General features: G+C 42.3%; 1 protein-coding gene across 14 annotated transcripts in view; it reads left to right on the forward strand.

The window, feature by feature from the left end:
* The window catches only part of LOC143172364 (CUGBP Elav-like family member 4), a 719,169-nt gene that overhangs the window by 676,016 nt on the left and 19,935 nt on the right, over positions 1 to 23,218 (forward strand). For all 14 annotated transcript variants that reach the window (XR_012997334.1, XR_012997335.1, XM_076361730.1 and 11 more), the window contains one exon: positions 14,954 to 15,120. Coding sequence is in view for 12 of the 14 variants with exons in the window: in XM_076361730.1 (XP_076217845.1) it covers positions 14,954 to 15,081 (128 nt within the window). In the remaining 2 variants the exon portion in view is untranslated. The remainder of the gene's footprint in view (positions 1 to 14,953; positions 15,121 to 23,218) is intronic.

Here is a 23,218-nt window from a genome sequence, read left to right on the forward strand (position 1 = left end):
GCATTAAGCATGCCTGACCCCTGGGATGTTTCGGTTCAGATCAGCACTACTTTGTTGTGGTCCTCTCCACTCTGAAGGACCTGGCACAGACAGACAGCCAAGGAGAGATTCATGAGATGTCCAGCTTAGTTGGAAAGTAAGCCAAGGGGAGGAGGGCACTGTTAGAGGGGTGCTTAGGGCTCCCAAAGAAAGGGGAAGGAGGCACAAAAGTTTATTATTTGCTAGCTACTCTCTGTTATACTCCAAAGCAGCCAGGCTCTGAGACTTCAGGTCTGCAGACTAAGGACGGGACTCCTCTCCATCTGATTAGGAAAGAGTTGTGTGAGTAAGAAAGAGAAGGAGAAAGAGAAACTCACTGCACAGCACCTCCAGCCATTGCAGTTGGCTGGGGGAGGCTTTAGGGGGAGGAGAAGGAGCGGGAGAAGTATTAGGGCTGTGAGCCACTATTCATTTACAAACTATAATTAATTTGATGTTTAGATTAATTTCTGATGCACTCTCAAAGGTGCACTGAAAGCATTTTTCCTTTATTATAATGTTGATTGCTTATTGGGGAGATAAATCTAACTGTCAGTTATGCACTGACTTACCAAAACTTTCAGACCAAGCAAGCATGTATGCATAAGGAACAGCTGTTTGCAGCTCTCCAGTTAAAGGGACAGCTCTGTCTTTTCCCAATAACTCACATTAAAGAAAATCTATACATTGTACACAGGGACTTCTGCTTTCTTTTGTAGCTTAACAGTTTATTAGACAAGAATATGTTAGCAGAATCTATCTTCTATTTATCTGTCTGTCCATGTGTCTATCACTATTCTATCCATCTCTCCACACAAGTGATAGACACAGTCCATCCAGAGTATGTTTGAAAGCTATGGATATGTTTGTACATACCTACTCACACACACACACTTACACAATCATTTTAAATGTTTTTACTCATAGTGTAATTAGATGGAGGAACTCATTACTGCAGGGTCTTTGTGGCTACTCATTTAATGACCTTCAAAGGGGGAACGGCCATTTATGTGACTAGTAGAAATGGCCGATGTTAAGAGTTAATGCTAGAAGAAAGAAAAGAGAAAAAACAAAAAGAGTTTTTAAGGAGATTAAAAACTTAATGCTCTGGGCTTCAAATCAATCCATCAGCATTGGGACCCAGGAAAAGAACCTGACTGGGCTGTCGTGTGCCTGCACACCGTGCTATCCACCTCCCCTAAAAACCCTTTGACATTAGATAGAGTAGATGAACTCGAATCGTATACGACTGGTCCTACATGTGCTCCAAGGATATTAGTTTCATATGTGAACACCCCCCTGTGTAGAAATGCCAGAGGAGGGTCTCTAGTGTTACTTTCATTCAGTCCAGAAGTTTCCATTCAGAAGTCAGAATTAATGACCCCTCCAACGGGCAGGCCCATTTCTGAACTCAAGGTGATGGATCTGCAGAGCCAAGACTTACCACATCCCCCTCTTGTGAGACTGCAGACCTACGACAGCATTTTGGCTACCTATTACATCTGTCTTTATGTTTGTTTTCCCAAGATCTCTCTCATGCAAGGCGAATTCGAGCTGTAGAATGGACGAGTCTCTATCAATCCATCCCACCATCCATCGGTCCCCCCCATATATCTATCTTCAACTTCTTTATATCCGTCCATCCTGCCTCATTCACTGCACAGGATTGCTCTTCAGCATTTTGAAGTCTGTCAGCTAACTAGTTACTGAGCAGCTGTTCAATAGATCCTCACAGCTCTGTGCTTGGCCTCAGGCCTTCCTTCCCGCACAATATTCAAACCCTGCTATGAATATGAATTTATTATTATTTCCTCATCTGTTTTCCCAAGGCCCTTCCCAGCAGAGCATTTGAGAGGTTCATGAGCATTTTCACAGTGCTCATGGTGTCCTCATTTCACCAAAAGGATGATGAGGCATAGAAAGATATTCAAAACTATTTATTAGTCTTGGATGCCTAATCTGAGATGCCATGAGCCTGACCAGTCTGTTTGCTTGTTTTCTCAAAGTATTTAGCAGAATGCAGGGCATGCTACGTTTATATTCGCTTCACATGCAGGTACAGGCAGCAGCCTTTCTGCCAGTGAAATCTCAGGTCACCCACCGAGCACCAAGAAAAGAGGAACACACAGTAAAGCTTCATCTTCACTGGCAAACTGAAGAGGCCTTGCATATCAGCTCAAACACTGTGCCATAACTATCCATATCTTTTTAATGTTTGTATACCATTGGCTCTAGCTGGGCCATGACAATTAACTCAAGGCTGTGCATTGCTTGGGCATGGCTCAGCGGTGACAAGGGCCAGGGACTGTCCCTAGACAGCAGTATAGACAAGGCCACCCTTTTTTGAGGGGTAAGAGAGTTTAGTCATGTAGATACAAGACATGATGTGCCAGTTGCACTCAGAGCCTCCTCTATTTTATTTACAAGTAAAAAAGTAGCCTAGGAGATCTTATTAAGGAATTTTGTGATATATGATTTACCCAGCATAACTGGGATGTCATGGCAGAAATAGGGAACTTCCAGTTCTCCAAGGCAGCATTTGGTTGTAGAATTACAAAACCATCCTTTCCCTGCCTTATTTACTGTCTACATTCCAACACTTGCAATAATGAGTCTGATACATTGCCATTTTCCTCACCCTGTTATGTTATTCATTCTGTACAGTAATTAAAACAAGGATGCCATGAAAAAACATACAGAAATGTGTGGTTAGAAGCAATGCCTTAATGCATATACAAAACAATACAGAATTAAAATTTTATAGGTAACATAATTTCTTGCATTTCTAACTCGAGTGTTTCATTTTGCAACCTTATCATTGTTTTAATGAATTGGTGCATGTGATATCTTCCCTTTTCAAGTAAGCAAACTAAAATGAAAAAAATATCCCCAGGTGAGATTAACATCTTCAAATAGCATATATTGACATCTTCAAAGGTTGTCATCAGGGTTACAACTTGCAGATCCCCATAAAAATAGGTATACCTTTCTTAACCATTCCTAGTTTCATCTATTTCAAATCCCCAACCAAAGTCAACCTCATCTCCACTCTCACCAGTCATGATCTGCAATAAATCACATATGTATAGGTGTGTACATTATATATGTATTTATATATATATTTCTGCAACAGCAAATATGTCTGCAAATTATTAAAAACAATGAAAACCACTGAACAAGTGGTTTGAATTTGGGCAACCTGCTCCAATGTTTGCTGGCCTTCAGGGTGAAAAAGCTCTTCCTCACATCCAGTCTGGAACTCTCTTGTTTCAATTTATGCCCCTTGTCTCTCATTCTCCCACCATGAACCGCTGTGAAGAGACTATCTATGTCTTCTTGCTTTCACAGGGCAAGTGTTCCAGCCCTTGTCCATCTTGATGTCCATATGCTGAACTCACTCCACTTTGTCACTGTCTTTCCTATGTTGGGGGGAGGGGGTGCCCAAAACTAGATGTCCAGGTGTGGTATAATGAGTGCTGAGTAGAGCAGGGTAATCACGTCCCTAATTGACTGGCTGTGTTCTTGTTAATAGAGCTCAGGATGCTGTTGGCCTTCCTTGCAGGCCAGGGCACATCTCATTAGAGATCCTCAGTGATGTAAACCATGGAAAACCTAGGGACAGTGGGACTATGGCCATTTTACCAGCTGAGCTTCAGTCCCCTTGATATTTAGCCAGGCATTCTTATTGTTATAAAAGGGAGGAGGTGCATCTAACGTCTAAGAGCAGCTGCTATCTTTGACTACTTCACAGGCAACAGGTTTTGGCAACATGACCTACAAATCTGATTGTGTTCTGACCATTTAAAGGTGAAATTATATGATTGTTCTAAAGATAGGTCCCTAATTACCCTTTAAAATCCTTCTTTAGAAGGGTTTCCAGAAATTGTAATGTATTTACCCTGCTCATTGTGCATCTCCTGACATGGCTGAACAGGCTCCAGAAGGATTATTGTGTTATCAGGCTTTTAAAAATGTTTATGAGGGAAGAATTTTTTGCTTCTTGATTTTAGCAGTCTGCAAGAGCCACATTTTTAGGGGTGACTCATATTTTTACCCTACCCCTTCAACCTAAGATCCCTGTCCAAATTATCAATAATCATCCTGCTTTTCTCAGGTCTTCAGTTTTCCTAATCACAGGCATTTTCATAAATGTGTTTTCCAGCAATATTTCTACTCTTCGTATTTCATTAATTAAAACACAAGCATATTTTCCCATCTCCCACCCAAGAGTGGATCAAGAGTTCAGATGGGTCTTCAGGCAGGAGCCCCAGAAGCCAGAATTATATCAGGATTTAGGCGCTCTATGATATGATTCAAATCTCACAGACTCAATGTAACTCTTCTGAGGGACTGCAGAAGGCTCTTCACAGGGATCTGCAGGGTTCAGGCTACTCTTCTGAAGACCATTAATGGTGAATGCTCTGCTGGCAGACCCACAGGAATTTATCAGCAGCTACACTATAATATGAAGATGTTTCATTGCCATTGATGTTGATGACAAAAGAAGCCAGCTGATCTTCTCCCTCTCTACTGTGGGTAGTTGAAAACACAGAGGTCTTACATTGACACTGAAAGGACTGCAGATGTAACAGCTGGTTGGATCTGGAACAGTATGTTATCTTCCAGCTTAAAAAGTTCTTGTATAATTCTTTCCTTTCTCCTCTTGGTACCCAGCATAGTTCAGTGCCAGTTCACAACCTCCTGGTCTAAATATTAAGAGATTTTCTCTTTTCTTTTTCTTTCCCAATGACTTACTGTGTATGAGGAGGTTTTTTCCTGCTGATTTCCCTTTTAGTTTTGTTAGCTGGTTTTCACACAGTGGCCTCCATAGAAAGTAAAGTATTGGTTTGAAAAGCATGGCCAAAAACTATTCATCACTGCTTCTGGCTTCTGAACAGAAACTTCCAGATTGTCCCACAAGAGAATCTTCAAGTCTTTCTATATCTATTGGATTGCCCCAACCTACCCATAATGAGGTATCAGGTGTGCAATGACATAAAGGGGAGAGATGGTTAGTTGTCCATCTAAGTAGTGATCAGCAGGGGCAAGGTGGGGAGATTCTGTACATTGCTACACCAAGAATGGATCTATTCCAGAGACTGCCTCGGACATGAGAGAACTGATAAAAAATAGTCACTAGTCACTAGTACAATTCACAGTGCACCTTCCTGATTGGTTTTCCTGTGGATTTGGGTTTTTTTCCCCTTGATTAGGCCAGGAAGGAATTTACTTCTCCACTATGAAATATTATCAAAAAGAAGGTCACCTTTTATGATGCTTGTCTCTTATAGACCAAGAAGGATGACTGGTGACTTCAGCAGCTGCAGTGTTCATACATGGCTTCTTTACCAAGAACCCACAAATTGAGTGGGATCCAAGAGAGAACCTGGGAGCAAAGCAATTAAGATTAAGATAAGAAATTGATTGTGACATGGCTGGTGGGAGCTTCAGTAGTTATTTTCATCATGTTTATATTGTACAACTCCAAGAAAACAAATGTAAAAATAGCCTTCATCTTGATTCAGCAACACTCTCAGTGCATCCTTAACTAAGCACCTACTTAGATCCCACTCATAATTTGCATAAAATCTACACTAAGCTCATTCTTTGCTTCTGGTTTTACTCTGGCAGAAGAACTTGTCTCCTTAAAAGTTCATCTGCTTTTTCCAACCATGTACTTTCCCCATAAACCTTATATTGACACATCATGACATCAAACATTTACAAGGAAGGCTCAGAAAGCAAATCAAGAAGAGTTCCTTCCATTTCTGAGAGCAGTTAAGAAATTGATTCAGTTCTAATCATCATTCAAAAAAAGACCAAATACCATTCACTTATCTATGGGTGATTCCTCACTGGCTAGTTTGTTCCTTGTGAGGAGATCATCATCATCACCTGGGTTGGAACATTATGCTTCTTTTAGAAGAATCACAATGCTTCTTGTTCACAGCAGACATGTGTGTATGCTGGTCCAATATATGATTCATGGGGTGTCCAAAGAATGGCTGAAGCCTGAATCTTTCACTTCTTCCATCCATTCATTGGATGACTTCAACTCCTACTTGGCAGAACAGGTAGAACCACAGTCCGCAGCATCAGAGAAATAGTTGCTCATCCTTTAGACAAGCTCTGTTTACAGGAAAAAGAGAAGTTTTTAGTGTTAGCTCCATTCTTAAGATGAGAAATCTGTTGTGGGTTTGGATATGTATTTTTTTTTCCCCTCTTTTTAGAAAAAGTTGGTCCTGATCAGGTGCCCTGGTTCCAGATGTATGTATGAGTCAAAACCCTAGATCTGACCACGCAGTAATTTAAACTGTCCAAATTCTAGTCTAATTTTGTGTTTTCAATGTGAGTCATGACAGTAATTTCTGTATGAAAAAACCCCAGATTATGTAAGAGAAGACTTATAGGAAGAAAAGTCCTTCTTGGTTTGAACCACCATATTCAGGGTCAGCATCTACAGCCCTCAACCTTCTTCAGAGAAGATACTGCTTCTTTGAGGCAGTATCTGGAGAGCATCCAACAGACAATGGACAACAACAGGGACCACTTCTCTGCACATTTCAGCTCACGCTGCCTCAATGTATAGAAGTAGTTTCATGCACGGGAAGACAGGAAGGTGACATAAGGAAGATGCTTGTGTATTTCAAGCTACCTTCTGCACTGGGTGTTCTGACCTTTAGAGAAAGTTAATCATGCCATCTACTTTCACTCTTCATTTAATCTCCCCTTCCCATCTGTTCAGTTTCTCTCAGCTGGAAGCAAGATGAAGAACGAGTACCAGTCAGCTGTCTCAGTGGTCCGCAGCCCACACTTTGGGGCCATTTATTATAAAGCATTAACATCAGTTGTCACCTCTGTCATGACTGTTACCGCAGTCCACGCCAGATTAGTAGGCAAGAAATTATTTTCTAAATATCTGAACTGTGAAATGAACGATAGACAGAAAGACAGACAGACAGATATGCAGTATCAGAAGGGACCTTCTGATCCTTTAGACTGAACTCTGAAATAACGTATGCCAGATATTTCAGCTCATGTGACAGGTTCAAACCTTCTGCTTGAGTCATAGCATCCCTTTTAGAAAATCTCTTAATCAAGATTTCATGTGATAGGTGCTCCACCCCTATTGCTAAACAAGATGTTCCAAAATAGTTAATTACCTTCACTATTTAAAAAATGCAGACTCAGTGTCTTATTTCCATTTTAAATTTGTGAAACGTCTGCTTCCATCCAGAAGAAATCATCAAGCTTTTTTTTTTCTATATTAAAAAACCCACATTCTATTAGAAATTATTTATAGACTATAGTCAGAAGACTGTTTAACCTTCTCTTCAATAAATTGTGGCAACTCTCATTACTTTTTCAGACCTAGAATTATTCTTGTAGTTCTGAATAATTCTTAAAACTTATTTTTTGTAGAGAAATCACCAGAACTAAATGCAGAATTCCAGTAAGGATCTTTCCTGAGCTGTTTCCTCCTGAAACCTCCTGTTTCCAGAGGTAACATCACCTTGCTACTTCTAGAGGATTTCCCCAGACACTGGCTTCATCCCAAGACTGTACTGTGTCTTGGGACTTTGAGTATTTCAACATAATCCTGAGAGCTCGTGTATTTAGCTCTTATCATGACATCCATGTTCTTCTTAGAAGCACTGTTTTCTAGTGAAGATTTCCCCTTTTTATAAGTGACCCACTTGCTTTTTCCTGTGGATACTTAATTTTGCATTTGGTTGGATTAAAATGAACACTCTTTAACTGAGTCCAGCCTACACAGTGACCCAAGTCAACATGACTTACTTCTGTCATTATTTACCACTTCACCATTTTTGCATGATTGGCAAATTTTACCAGTAATTACTTCAGATATCTTCCAGGTATTGTTAGAGAAACTGAATAGCACAGAGCTTTCAGCACGCTCCTGAAGGAGCCTACTAGAAACTCCTCAATATTGTAAGTCAGAATTTACAATTTTTTTGGTGGTCTACCTATTATCCAATTTTTAACAAGTTTGATATGGGCTGCTTTCATTTTTTATAAAGAAGGGCTCTCTCAAATACTCTGTAAAAGTTTAAGTATACTCTATGAAAACTTACTTTATTAAGCAAACTTGCAATTTCATGCGATCAAGTTCATTTGATAGATGTTATTTTCCATGAAACTGTGATGATTGGTATTAATGGCACACCTTTTAATTCTTTGCCATATCATCTCATATCAAAATTTTCATAATTTTGCTTAGCCTTATGAAAGATTAACTAAGTTTACCACGTCATCTAGTTTACATCCTTAAAAATTAATAATAGATTTTTTTTTTTCTGGGACACTTTGAAGGTTTTCTAATATTCCATAAATTTCTAAAATTACCATTAATGGTTCAGCAAATTTCTGAGCCAATTCTCCGAATATTCTGAGGTTCCAGTTATCTTATCCCACAGATATGAAATATTTAATGGCAGTTGTTTAACATATTCATCAGCTACTGACTGTTCATACGTTAAAAAAATGGGTGGATGGATGGATGGATGGATGGGATGGATGGGATGGATAACTGGGTAGACGGATCTTACTTGGACATGATTAAACATCAATGGAAGGTTAAAATATGCCAAAAAGTCATCCAACCCTATTAGACACTGGAAAACAGCTGAAGTGCTATGCCCTTGATCTGCAGACGTACTCCTTTATTGAGTATTCCAGTACCCATAAATCACCTTACAATACAATACCTTCCAATGCACACATACATTATAGAGCTACTTACATACAGATTGTATCCTGAAATTCTTTACAGCACTAAAAAATTGCAAGACAGCAGCTAGTACATTGTGTAAAGAACATAGCAAGGTAAAGACCTTGCAAGGCAATTAAAGGAAAACCTCCATTCTCTGATAAGATTAATAAACATGGAGAAAGAGAAAGTGTGCAATCTTAGAAATTAAATGGACTGAAGTATCAGGAAAGTACTGAGGGGTAGGTGGTCAGGTCCCGATTGTGGGAGAAGCACCCAGCACCCTTCCCCCAGAGGAGAAGACTCCTGTGATTTGAATGCCTTATCGTTGCCTTCCCAGCAGAAAATGCCTCCCTGACATCCCAAGATCTCACCCTTCACTGGTTAGTAACAAAAGCAAGGAAGCCATGCATTAAGGGGACAGTTATATTAATTACCAATTATATTAATAAATAATTCCTTAATTACTAACTCAAATGCTTGGGGGAAGGAAAGGGGCTGGGCCTCTGGTCTAACCAGTTGCCAGTGCTTTTCTGCAGCTTTCTCCATCTTAGTAGTCTGGCCGAGGCCCCCAGTTATGTCTTGGGTAGCAGCACTTTGGACGCAAGGGAAGCAAGAGTCATGGACTTCTCCTGTGCTAGTACCCAGCCCACGTGCATGGCGTTTCTTCTTTTTCACTGCATGGGAATTTGCCTTCCACAGGCTGAGAGGCAGATCCTTGCTCTTCTGTTATTCTCATTTCCCTCTAGTGAGATGAACATGGGTGGAATGACAACAGGGAAAAGTTCAGAAGGATGAGATCCTCTCCTTAACTAGTGACTTTCATAACTGGAGGAACAAGTAGTGCCTAGATAGATCCCTCGTGGCAGTCAGACAAATACACTGACAGCCAGAACCAGAAAAATGTATCTCTGGCCTAAAGAAGCTAATAAGCACCAATGTCTATTTGTTTCTGTTGCATCTCTGAGATGGTAGTTTTGTGCAGCAAGCATCTGCAACATAGATCAAATAACTCTTCTTAGTTTTAAGACAAGTTAAATATTTGTTTCTTTGAGTTTCCTCTTTTCCTTTCCATTGTCTGAGACCAGCCTAGTCACATGAGTGGACCTGCTGTAGGACCATCTGCCCCCATTTCAGGAGTCTGGATCAAAAGCTTGCATATGGACCTGTCATTCACCGTGGTCTTGACTTCTGATTTAGGGGATGCTCAGTGTAGTTACCAAGCATTGGGCTCCATCCAGAGGAAAGCTTCTGCTGAAGAGAGGCAACATGTTATTCCAACCTGGTAGCAGATCATTAAAAGGCTGTTTTGCACATTAACCGCTAATTCTCCTTGCAGCATGCAAAGAGAAACAGAAAACTCAGAAAGACCAATTAGGGATCCATGGGAACCTAATGATGTGCTCATTCAGGACTGCACTTAGTGCACAAACCAATTCATGGCCATGCAGAGACACTACTCACTGTGAATGAAAAGTTTACAGTTGCAAAACAGTCTTCAAATGCACTCTGAGATAGATTGCTAATTCCTCTCTTTATCATCTCAGCTGATTAAAACAGAAAAACAACCCTTGAGTAATATCAGTTACATAAAGCCATTGGTGATCATGCTGGCATCATGAGAAGGGCATGAAGCTCCCTCAACATGCCCCACTACCAAGACGTCCTGTGGAAGAAATGGGGAGAAACCAAAGTACCCTCTAAGATGCTACTCCAGTTTCTACCCGCTAATCATTTACACATGCAGGAAAAGAGCAGGCCAGGAGAAGTCATGGACTCCAACATCAGTGCCTTCCTGGAAGATGCTGTGCAGAATCAGGAAGATTAGATGCCCTGAGCTGCAGTCCTAGCAGTTTTATTCATTCTTTGCTGCTTTGATAAATCATTTATTAGAACAGCCTGGGGAAAAAAAAAAAAAAAAAGAAAAGAAAAAAAAAGAAAAAACCCAACATCCCCCCCATAAAATAGATTTATCACAAAATCCTGTCCTCCTACCAACCATCTTCAGACCAGAATATATATTTCTCTGATTATTAATTAACTGATGCACAGAAACAGCTTCAAGCTTTTTAACCTCTCCCTTTCTCTTTTGTCCTTCAAGAATGTAGATGACAATGCAGGAGTGGTGTTCAAAACACAGATAGCTTCTTGAGCAGCTGTAGTATTATCATCATGCTTTAAGACCTATAGGCATGGGCTCAAGCATTAAAGCCATTCAGAAAGCAAGTATTTAAGCTATTTTCCCAGTACGTACATCCTGTTCCTAGTCATACATGTTTAAATCTGACATAGCACCATTAACGCTGTTGACATTGATGTGGAGAAACAAAGATGGTTAACTGCCAATAGTGCACGTAACAACAAAAACAACAAAGTCATATAATCTACCAGTAGATACTTGATCTGAAAAGAGAAAGGAATATGATATTGTTAGCACAGCTTGTCTGTCTGTCTGTCTGCCTATCCCTTGTCACTGTGACCTCTCAACCCTCAAGATAAGCCATAGCTTTTCTTCTTTTTGGAGTCCATACAAATACCTTCAGCAGTATGAAACACAACTCCATGTAAATAACAGGAAGGGGGAGAGCCAAATGCACCAACAACTTCTGAGCATATCAAGACCCCTGAAACCAAAATGGTCAAATGAAGCTAGAGGAATTAGCTGCTCTGTCCCTAGGACGTGTTCACAAGGAAAATGCACAATTACTGGTATTTGCCCTGCTCCTTCTCTCTCCCCAGCCCTCTCACCCCAGCCCCTCCACCCTTAGCAGCTAGCCAGTGGAGATTTTTATATTACAGCAGTGGGATAGCAGGACAAATAAGGAGAAAAAATATACAATCCAAATCTGGTCCAAATCTGTAGGCAACTAATACCAATAGCATCAGAGTACAACTCCCGGCTTCATTATCTGGTCTAAATGAAATATAGTGAGCAAATGCACTTCTGATCTTTCTTACTAGTCCCATTTGTTAAAATGCTGTATTATTTACAGCTTTGCACAGAATGAGGAAATGGCCTTAGAATTCCATCTCAAAAGCAAAGTGATGATAAAAACTAGTGTAGCTTTGTGAGCTTATCTAAAGGCAAGGTTCTTGCAGAGGTACAACTGTATCAGCATCCCAGCACCAGGGCTTATCACCCAACTAAAGGTCTAGTCTTGGCAAAAGTAGACAAATAGTAGACTTCCATCATATTTGACAGCATTTCTGGTGGGATTGGCATGCCTTAGGAGTTTGATTCAGCAATTAACATCACTTTGGGGAGTGGCTCACCCAGGCATTAGCCAGTTAACAACATCTTACCTTGAGATGTCAGTCCCAGCTGTGGAACCAGGTAAATCCCACAATAGAGGTACCTTGATTTAAGCTAGGTGCTTGTCTTCATCGCAGTTAGCACTGGTCCCTGCTACACAGCCAGTGGGATTTGTTTCATTTGAGCACAGCTAGGATTGTCCTGAAAAAAGAAAGAAATCATGTCCTACACTCCACTGATTATATTGGCTAGACCTCCACTGGTTATTTTAGGATCCTAAGGCGATTTGCTCACAAATGGATGCACATGTAGACACACTCTAGATGTGCACGTTGAGTCAGTGAGAGGTACATTGCAACAGGATCAATTACAAGAGTAAAAATCAAAGTTCACAGGCAAGCTAGGTTCTCTAAAGACATGATATAAGCAATTATCCAGCTGCAGCCAACTCAGCTTTGATATTTAGTAGCTGCTTATATACTAGTAAAGTAAACATACCTGGCACTTTGCTCTAGCACTGGGGCCAGCTGGCACAGAATGGCCCACACCCAAACTATTAAATTCTCTTACTTTCTAGAATATCACGGCCATATCCAAGCTAACTACTGAAAACAGCCTCTGTTCTATGCTAATACTCAGACTTTGTCCAGGAATTGTTTGGAATTAAGCACAAGCCAAAACTATGTCAAGGACCTTTCTAAAAATTCAGTAGTACAGGTGATTGGGTTCCAGTTTCTCTGAACTTCCCTGGCACAGTTTTAGCTTACTGTTATAGATGCAGCTGATGGGTCTTGGACAGAAGTATTAGCAATCCAGAGGTGATTTTAAAAAGAACTGGCTTTCACTACATCCTGTATTCAAAGATGTGAGGTAGCTAGACAGCAAATTTCAAGTTGAAACATAAGTAAAGCATTTCCAAGGGACCTTCCAGCAGTATTTAAAGACTGAATCAACTCAGGTGAAATCAGGAGGTGTTTCATATGTTCCTTTGCTGAGATCAAATCATAGGACCTTGTTGACTGATAGATTATTCAACTAGTCAAATGTAAACTGGGAACATTACCAGGTGCTTACTGGCTAATAAGTGATTGCAAAAGCAGATCCATTGCCATTGAATAATACCCCAGCTCATTACTCACCATAACTCTCCAATTTTTTGTCTAGAGATTGATGACTGCTGTCAGGCTTGAGCAACACTTTTGCTCACATCTTCAGAACTGCAGTGTCAGTACCTCCTCATCTAGGTGGTTGGCAGGAAAACTGCATGGACAACCAGTTACTTAGAGCCTTGGCTTCAAGAGGGGGAGGACGAAGAGGGATGCCTGTTTATTCTATGGGCCTCCCTCTTAAAACCACATCTGCCATACTCAGTAAACCTGTTGTCTCACTTTGAGGCTAAGACCATACGTTTTATGACCTCTCATAAACTTATGTTATTAGTCAAAGGCAGGGAGTACAGCTTTAATGCAAGAGTGAGAAGGTGTGCTTGCATATACGTGCATGTGTATGCATGTCTTTTTCAAATGCAAGCCAACCTTTGTCACCTGTGAGACTTGCTTTCAAGGAGGAACTAGACCAGGGAGGAGGTGCTGCTGAATGCATTCACACTACAGCCCAAGGCTGTAAGCCATGCCTGGTGCTGCTGTCAGGAGCAGGTGTACACCTGGCAGCAAATGCTCAGCATTAGCTTTTTGAGGGGCTTTCAAACTGCCTCTTCATTTCAGTCTGTCTATTGAGAGACACTGGGTTCCTAGGGTTGATTTGTGCTGCCAGAGCTTTGCAGGGGTGGGAAAACAGATGGCTTTGTCTGGAGCGCAGGCTGGTCCAGGCTAGTCTTACCCAGGGTTTGTGCTCAGAAATGTTGTTGGCACACAGGGACATTTCTGGCAGAGGTAGCAGAGGCAATTCTTATACAATGTGATGGCCCCCTGCCTCACTAATATCTCAGACCCATGGTCACTCCAGCTAAAGTCATATACAGTCTTGGCAAATGAGTCCTTTTCCTGGAGCTAATATAAAAAAAAGAAGAAAAAAAAAATAAACCTACACCAAAAACCCTTCCCAAAGCTGAATGCGTTAGATGCATTGTATCCTGACCTATCTTGGTTCTTCCAATCCCCAGAGAGCAAGTCTTCCATTGAGACAAAGAATGTCATTTTATGTGGCCTGTAGATACAATATTCAGTCACTATAGGTGTTTCTACTGCTGGATACACTCCACGGCTGGTTGGATGATTTGCCGGTAAGGTATGAAACTACTTATGGAAACCATGTTAGGAAAGCACTAGTGTTCATCTTTCTCAACTGCAGAGTCAACATAAAGTCTGCAGTAATTGCCAGTTAATAAAGCTCCTCATATTGCTTAAGTGGCCAGCAATCAAACTATTCATACCAATGAATACCATAATGGAGAACTTATTAAATTCAAGTTTTACTTATATTGCCATAATAAGGAAGTAGCAGTAGGTACATCAGGTCCCCTTCATCATGAATATTGGAAGGCAAAGGAAAGGTTATGTTGGTGAGTGAAGGAGGGTCTAGAGATTTACCCCAGTCATGATGGAGGGAAAAAGAGCAAGACAGAGTGCCTTGAGATCATGCATCACATCTGCTGGCACCCAGCTCAAAGGTGACCCAAATCTTGTGTGTGCTGGTACTGTGGCACCAGCATTTGGATCCCCGTGCTTCACATAGTCTTGTGTCCAAACTGGCACTCAGACCAGGCACTGCATCCTGGGACACTGATCTATAACAACCCCTCCTTCCCTTCATCCCCCATTGGCAACCATCCTCTCCTCACTCTCCTGCCTACCCACCCACCCTCCTACCTGCTCACTCCCTCCCACCACCCTCACCCCCTTCCCCATGTTCATTCTCAGTGGTCGTTGCATGTACGTGCCTTGGCCCCCTTCAGCTCATTAAGCCCCCTGCCTTGCCTCATGTTTTGACAGGTTTTGTGAGTTTTGACAATCCTGCCAGTGCCCAAGCTGCTATCCAGGCTATGAATGGCTTCCAGATTGGCATGAAGAGGCTGAAGGTGCAGCTGAAGAGGCCAAAGGATGCTAATCGTCCCTACTGAAGAGTTGTGGGAACCACTGGATACAAAGCACTAGCACAGGTAACTGCATGCAGAAGGGGGTGTCAGCTGTGGTTGTAGCCTCTTTTTGTGTTGTAGACCCTCAAAAAGATTCAGCTCTGCAACTCTCTAGCTTCTGCCTTTTTCACTTAGGCCTCTGGTGAGAGCCACACTGCACAGATACACACCCACACATAAACCAGGAACTGTTTGTGTGTGTGTCTCTTTAGAAAAAGAGGTGGAAGGATGCTTAACAAGGGATGAGCCAAGTTCCCCACCTCATGGGCATCCTGCATCTCTAGAAAGTCTTCCTGGTCACTAGAGGAGAGCCAGCAGCTGTCCTGATTCCCCTTGCTCAGCCTAAGAGAGCATTTCTGGTGGCTGAAGAAAATCTGCAATTAAGAGATGGAACTGGGCTGCGGTTTAATCCCAGGTGACTGGACTGGGACAGTGTCTGTCTCAATAGCTCTGTGTTGCAAATGTTTCAAAGCATTCTTCATTCTTCATGCAGTACAGTCTGTATCCAGTTTCATCCCAGCATAATACTTTATGTAAATATGTCTCCCTGACAACTAAATAGCCCCTAATTTCTTTCTTCCCAAGCCCAAGAAATTAATAGCAGGATCCATGCCCACTTCTTGCTCAGTTACTGTTAACTACTGTGTATAGATAAAACCCAACCAAAGCAAAGGAAGATTTGATTGACTGAGGACCTAGACAAATCTGAACGAGGGTCTCATTGTTAGACTCATGTACTTTGTGTTGTTGGAAAGGAGCCAGCCTGACACTCCAAGGGAACTTCTAATACATGTAACAGCGTCAAAAATATCAGAAGCAGCAGCTTGTTTCCTTGGAATCCCAGCCTATCACCAATAACAAAAATGGAGATGTTTCCAAAAATGGAAATATTTCCCACCACTGGCTGGCTTTTCCATTAGATAATTCTTTGAGAAACAGAAATATAAAACCATATGTGTTTGTTACAGAGACAAGAAGTCTCCCTGCTGTTAAAACTGTTCCACACCAGAGATTCCCCAATAAACCCAGCACTCAGGGTGGCCCTAAGCTGCAACAAGCAGTTTGCACTTCCAAATTAGTGACAGAGACATGGGTTAGGTGACCTTTCTAGGCCATTATAGCTGTAATGTCTAAGATTGAGTGATTTTGGGTCAGGCCTTTTTTGACCCATCTAAGGTACAGGCAGGAAATCCCTATCTTCAACCTTCCCAAAGAACTATGAAGTATTCTAATTTTTCATTGGTATCTCTAATATCTTTGAAAAATGTATTGTACCGGTCTTCAGAGCAGTATCCTTTCCACTGAGAATTAAGGAATGGGATCAAAATGTCTTTGAAAGAGGTGCTGCACTGAAGACATCATGAAGCAGACTAAGAAACCTTTTAATAAACATATTAGGTGCATGTGCAAGATACAACCTCCATAGCTCAGACTCTCCTTTATATGTCACTATATGAAGATAACTGTCAATGCATTTTCCCTCTTCAAATACCTCTTTTCTTTTCCTTGCTTATGACAAGGCCTCTTGGAAGCTTCAAACCAAATATGTTTCCATATCCAAATGCTTTTTGCTTCATCATACTGGCCTTTTACTGCAGGTTTTGCTGGGGGAGAGCAGGAGATGCATGCATGCAATTTTGTTAAAGCAGGGACTGTCTTTGTCAGTGAGATTTTCAATAACACCTGCAAAGGGATCGAGGAACACAAGTGTCTCCCTAGTTTGGCACCAAGCAATAGCTTTGTATCATAGCATAGTTGTGATGACTGAGGATATGCTTGTTTCTTATGGTCATGTAAGAAAGTGCAGAGCTGTAGACAGCGGTGTTGTTAAAGATTCACCGGTATGAGTCTATGGTGTTTTCATTATCATGGATCATTATGAAGTGTTCTGCCTCTACCTTTTCATGATCAGGCTGATGTTGAGGTCTCAGCTTGTTTCCTTTAAAAAAATTACTCAGTAGTAGGACTAAGATTTGTTGTTTGGGTTTTTTTCCCCCAATAAATAATATAAAAAGAAATCAGCTGGTAAAATGGCAATAAAATTCCATATCTCTCAGAGCATTTTTTTTTCTTTCTTTTGCTTCTGCAAAGCAGGAGAACGGTCTTGAATTGTCGCCTCTAAATAGGAAGCCCTTTGTCCTTCCTGGTTTTACTTTGATTTTAATGCTCTGCTGTCCAGCAAAATCAGTTCAGTTGTTACCACCAGATCACTTCCATCCTCTGCTTATAGGAGGCTTTATTAGAGGTACAGATAGTCCCTATCAAAATGGAGTAAATGCAGCTCAGAGGTCCTTGTTCTCTTGTAGACTCCTACCTTGGTGACCCCATTGAAGGAGCTGAAAACGTACCTGTTTTTTAGCAGGAAAGAGTTCTCCAGGAAAAAAGTTTTGTGTGTGTGGTTTTTGCACCTAACAAAAGAGATTGGCCAAGCGCATGTGGCCCCAGGAGGACACTGAAGGAGCATATCCCAGGGAAGGATCTGATTTAGCACAGGGACTACCATCCCAGGTTGGACTGGAGAGGACACTTGGTGACAGCAAGGGTACCCAGAAGCTCAGAAGGGCTTAGATCCAGCTCTTTCTTCAGCTCATCCAGTGCCCAGAAATATTCATACCAGCACCCTGGAAGCAGGCAGAGGATTTTCAGTCATGATGGCCACAAGTCAGCTTCCAGCCAGTGCTGTGCAATAGCAGTCAGCACAGGGCTAAGCCCTCAATAATAAGCCTTACTTAGAGATAGGGCAGTTGTTCTTGGCTCAGCACGGTGTTACTGTACCCCCATGGTTGGTTTAATGTGCAACTTCCAGTAAGCCTCCAAAATACCACTGGAATTCTCTGACTTGCCCACTCAGTAGAGAGTGTCATTACTGCAACAAGAAGTTTCCTGAAAACACTAGGACAGAAGCCAGCTAAGCCCATGCGTACGGCACAGACAGCTATTGCAAAGCTTGAGAGCAGGCAGCCGCCTTAACTGGCAGAAACACAATAACTCCTGTATGTTTTTTATCTAGTTTTACTTTGGTCGCAGCTCTTCAGGGTCCTTAATTCCAATTTGAAGCATGTGCATAACCATATTGACATCAGGGCAATTACTCATGTGCTTCAAGAGGACACTCAAGAAACTTTTTAATTGGGATTTTTCTAAGGAAGAGCTTTGTTTTATTGAACTCCTTTCCAAAAACAAGAAGCTGCCAACAAAAAACACAAGCAGCACCCAGTTTGATGTAATCCATCAGAGTAGTTTTTTTCCTAACCAAGAAAGAAATATCTTCACTCAATTTTAATTCTGGATGCACTTTTTTTTTAACTTATAAATCTCCCTTTTGGGACACAGCAGTCTAGGCCACAGTGATTTGAAGTCCTTTGTTTTCCTTGTAAGTGCTCTAAAGTTGCTGTCAAACACTGAAAGGGTCTCTGTGATGTGGCAGATAAGCCCACAAGCTGCGGCAAGCAAAGACCTGAAGAATTCAGATGGCAAAATGTTTCCAAAATGGCTGCCTCTGTTTTCTTTTTTCTTTATAATTAAAGAGGTGGTTGTAGTAAAAAAAAAAAAGGGCGGGGGGGGAGCAAATGTAAGGGAGGAGGATCATTTGAGGAAACTCTGCCAAAATCAATATACTCTATTACAAATCCCCCCTCAGGACTAGGAAGCAAGGATTTGGAGGCACTTCATGCGTCTTTCAGATAGTAAATGCACAAAATAATGAAAAAAACCCACCCTGAAAGCCATAGCTCCCTTGGGTGGCCATTCCTAGGAGCCCTTAAGTACCCTGTGATTCGGCAAAGTTGCAGGTACAACCTGCAGTGCCTGGGGGTGCGTGTGAGCCCTCTGCATGGCCAGTACCATGCAGGACTGCTAGGACAGGCAGAAAGACAAGCTCCTCTGATCCTCCCCATGGGAGCAGAAGTGATCGGTGCAATTCCAGCCCTCCGCACTGGGTCTCAAAGCTAGTTCCCCGGTGCCCCATCCATGCTAAGTCAGTAGTAGCCATGATAGGACAGTATTGCCTAGGAAACCCCATAATTCACAGCTCTTCCAGTATTAAGGTCTTAACAGAGCAGCACAGAAGCATCCAGATGATAGATCAATAAAAGACATTGCACAGAAGAGCAGTGAAAATCCTGTCCATTCCCCTTCTGTGGCTTCATTGCGGTGACTGATCATTAGCAAAGTGTTATTTACCACCTCAGATGGATACTCTGCTGTTAAAGTTTTATTTAAAGCTAAGGACAGAGAGACATTTGGGTGGGACTAACCGGGAGCACTGACTGACATGAAACTGAGTGAGACAAAGTGAGTGTGAGTGAGACAAACTGAGTGAGGTGAAAGTGAAGCAGAATAGTAAAAAAAAAAAATGGTCAACAGTAAGCTAAGAGTAGTGGCAAAACATTAAAAGAATGCATTGTCCAGCCAACCTGCTTCTCCAAAATGCCAGAGAAAATAACATAGGCCAAAGCGCGAATAAAAAAAAATGTTCTGGTCCTCCTTCACAGCTTCTTGAACATGTGTTGATGTGTGGTTTACTGTAGAACGTGTGAGATGCTTGTTTTTGCAACTGGCTGGAATAGGTGATATTTTTTCCAGAGGAAATGTCTTTTTTTTTCATTGGAACGTATAGGTTACCAAACTGGAAAACTTTGCGTTTTCCTTCTTCTGTGCTCTGATAAGAAAAAAAAAACCAAAACACCTCATTTTAAAGTAAGCAGACATTATCAGTCAAAAATAAAACAAATAAGCAAAATTCCAAATGCTCATAAACAAAAAGATGTGAATGGAAAATTTCTGGCTGTCTCCTGTCATTTCAGATTGCTTCAATGCAAAGCCTAATGCAAGTGTATTTTTTACTGAATTTTGGGTTGCTTATCCCTGTCAGATAGGCTTGCATTACCTCCAGTGGGAGGCTATTCTGCAGTTGCATTGATCTCGCTGTTGTCTATTAAGCTGTTCATCTTGAGGTTCGGACTAAATATCCTTTATCAGGATCTAATCCCATTTCTTGTAGTTATGCCTCCTACAATCATGCTAACCAATTCCTCTTCCTCCTGCACAGATTATTGTCATTTCCCTCCTTTAGTCATCACTTAGGTCATTTAGGACTTGCTTGCATTATGGAAATTTGAACTAGTATAATTACCTCAAAACAGTACTTCAGCACAAGCTTTAATATGAGTGAATGAAGTGAGAACAAAATCAGCACAGCTTCATTTGGGAAAGTCTGTTTAGGTACTGGAAAAACATCAGCTCAGCCAGTATTTTTTTTTCCTTTGGATTACTTTTGCTTTTAATTTCCACTGACAACTGTGATTAAATTAAAGGTCCCTCACTGTGTTTGTAACCCAAACTTTGCACTGTTGTGTTCGTACATGAGAGAATGGAAGTGAATGTTACTGGGGAAGGCTGAAACAAAACCACTGAAAGTGTTTGCAAAATGGACAAGGAAACCCTTTTCTTTTCTGGCTGATCATTTTTAACCTGTCTGCCCACTTTTAACCTGTCTGCCCATTTAAATTACTAATAACTTTATTACTGTAAAATTCTCATGTCTCTTCTATAAACCACAGTTTCAATACCAGAGCATGTAAAATCCCATTTGCTAATTACTGTAGTTATTCTAAGATTGGCACACAATATAATGCACTGATGGAAAACGACAATAATTAATTACTGCATTTACTCCAAAATTACAATCAGTAATTACTGCTCTCAGACCGAATTCCATTCAGCAATATTTGGAACTTGTTCTTCCTCAAAGCAGGGCAGTTTTTCAGGAGTATTGCTGTGTTTGCATCTAAATGAGTCCATGTAGGTCACTAATGGATCCGCATCATTTGTCATGGGAGTGATAGAGCAGCGCAATGCAATACCATAACACTTCCTTCAGTTTGGAGCAGGGATTCTTCATTAAAACCCATGTCCCCATTTTTTTTTAAATGTTAGATAATATAATTATTTTAGAATTAAATAATAAATATGCAAGCAGCCTCACATTTCTCATCCCACTGTGAAGCAGTTGGTCCTGATGTTCTAAAGTAAAATTCTGGAGGCTTGTGAGAACTTTTCCTGACGACTCAGCCAGCAAAGAGCCTGTTGAGTTGTCCCTACTGTCAAAAGACCAGGAGCTTGGAATGGTTGTGCTACCTTTGAAGGTTTCCAACAGCAAAACCCCCAAAGCCCCAGGTTGACTGGAGAGTGGTAGTGTTATATTCAGCCACTTGACCAACAAGATTACTGTGGGATCTCATATAGAATCATAGAATCATAGAATCATAGAATCATTGAGGTTGGAAAAGACCTCTAAGATCATCGAGTCCAACCGTCAACCCAACACCACCAGGCCCACTAAACCATGTCCCTAAGCGCCTCATCTACACGTCTTTTAAATACCTCCAGGGATGGGGACTCCACCACTTCCCTGGGCAGCCTGTTCCAATGTTTCACCACTCTTTCAGTAAAGAAATTTTTCCTTACATCCAATCTAAACCTCCCCTGCCGCAACTTGAGGCCATTTCCTCTCGTCCTATCGCTTGTTACTTCGGAGAAAAGACCAACACCCACCTCGCTACAACCTCCTTTCAGGTAGTTGTAGAGAGCGATGAGGTCTCCCCTCAGCCTCCTTTTCTCCAGGCTAAACAACCCCAGTTCCCTCAGCCGCTCCTCATAAGACTTGTGCTCCAGACCCCTCACCAGCCTCGTTGCCCTTCTCTGGACACGCTCCAGCACCTCAACGTCCTTCTTGTAGTGAGGGGCCCAAAACTGAACACAGTAGTCGAGGTGCGGCCTCACCAGGGCCGAGTACAGGGGCACAATCACTTCCCTACTCCTACTGGCCACACTATTTCTGATACAGGCCAGGATGCCATTGGCCTTCTTGGCCGCCTGGGCACACTGCCGGCTCATGTTCAGCCGGCTGTCGACCAACACCCCCAGGTCCTTTTCCGCCAGGCAGCTTTCCAGCCACTCTTCCCCAAGCCTGTAGCGCTGCATGGGGTTGTTGTGGCTGAAGTGCAGGACCCGGCACTTGGCCTTGTTGACCCTCATACAGTTGGCCTGGGCCCATCCATCCAGCCTGTCCAGGTCCCTCTGCAGAGCCTTCCTACCCTCGAGCAGATCAACACTCCCACGCAACTTGGTGTCGTCTGCAAACTTACTGAGGGTGCACTCAATCCCCTCATCCAGATCATCAATAAAGATATTAAACAAGACCGGCCCCAGTACTGAGCCCTGGGGAACACCGCTCGTGACCGGCCGCCAACTGGATTGAACTCCATTCACCACAACTCTCTTGGCCCGGCCGTCCAGCCAGTTTTTGACCCAGCGCAGAGTCCACCTGTCTAAGCCGTGAGCCGCCAGCTTCTCTAGGAGAATGCTGTGGGAGACAGTGTCAAAGGCCTTGCTGAAGTCCAGGTAGACCACATCCACAGCCTTTCCCTCATCCACTAGGCGGGTCACCTGGTCATAGAAGGAGATCAGGTTGGTCAAGCAGGACCTGCCTCTCATGAACCCGTGCTGGCTAGGCCGGATCCCCTGGTTGTCCCGCTCATGCCTTGTGAGCGCCCTCAAGATGAGCCGCTCCATAATCTTCCCCGGCACCGAGGTCAGGCTGACAGGCCTGTAGTTCCCTGGATCCTCCTTCCGGCCCTTCTTGTGGATGGGCGTCACATTGGCAAGCCTCCAGTCGTCCGAGACCTCCCCCGTTAACCAGGACTGCTGATAAATGATGGAGAGCGGCTTGGCGAGCACCTCCGCCAGCTCCCTCAGCACTCTCGGGTGGATCCCATCCGGCCCCATAGACTTGTGAGTGTCCAGGTGGCATAGCAGGTCATTGACTGCTTCCTCCTGGATTACGGGGGGTTCATCCTGCTCGCCGTCCCCATCTTCCAGCTCGGGGGGCCGAGTACCCTGAGGAGAACTGGTCTGCCTGTTAAAGACTGAGGCAAAGAAGGCATTGAGTACCTCAGCCTTTTCCTCATCCTCAGTGACAATGTTCCCCCTTGCATCCAATAAAGGATGGAGATTCTCCTTGGCTCTCTTCTTGTCATTAATATATTTGTAAAAACTTTTTTTGTTGTCTTTAACGACAGCGGCCAGATTGCGTTCTAGCTGGGCTTTTGCCTTTCTCATT

The sequence above is a fragment of the Aptenodytes patagonicus genome, chromosome Z (assembly GCF_965638725.1).
Source record: "Aptenodytes patagonicus chromosome Z, bAptPat1.pri.cur, whole genome shotgun sequence".
Classification (NCBI taxonomy): Eukaryota; Metazoa; Chordata; class Aves; order Sphenisciformes; family Spheniscidae; genus Aptenodytes; species Aptenodytes patagonicus.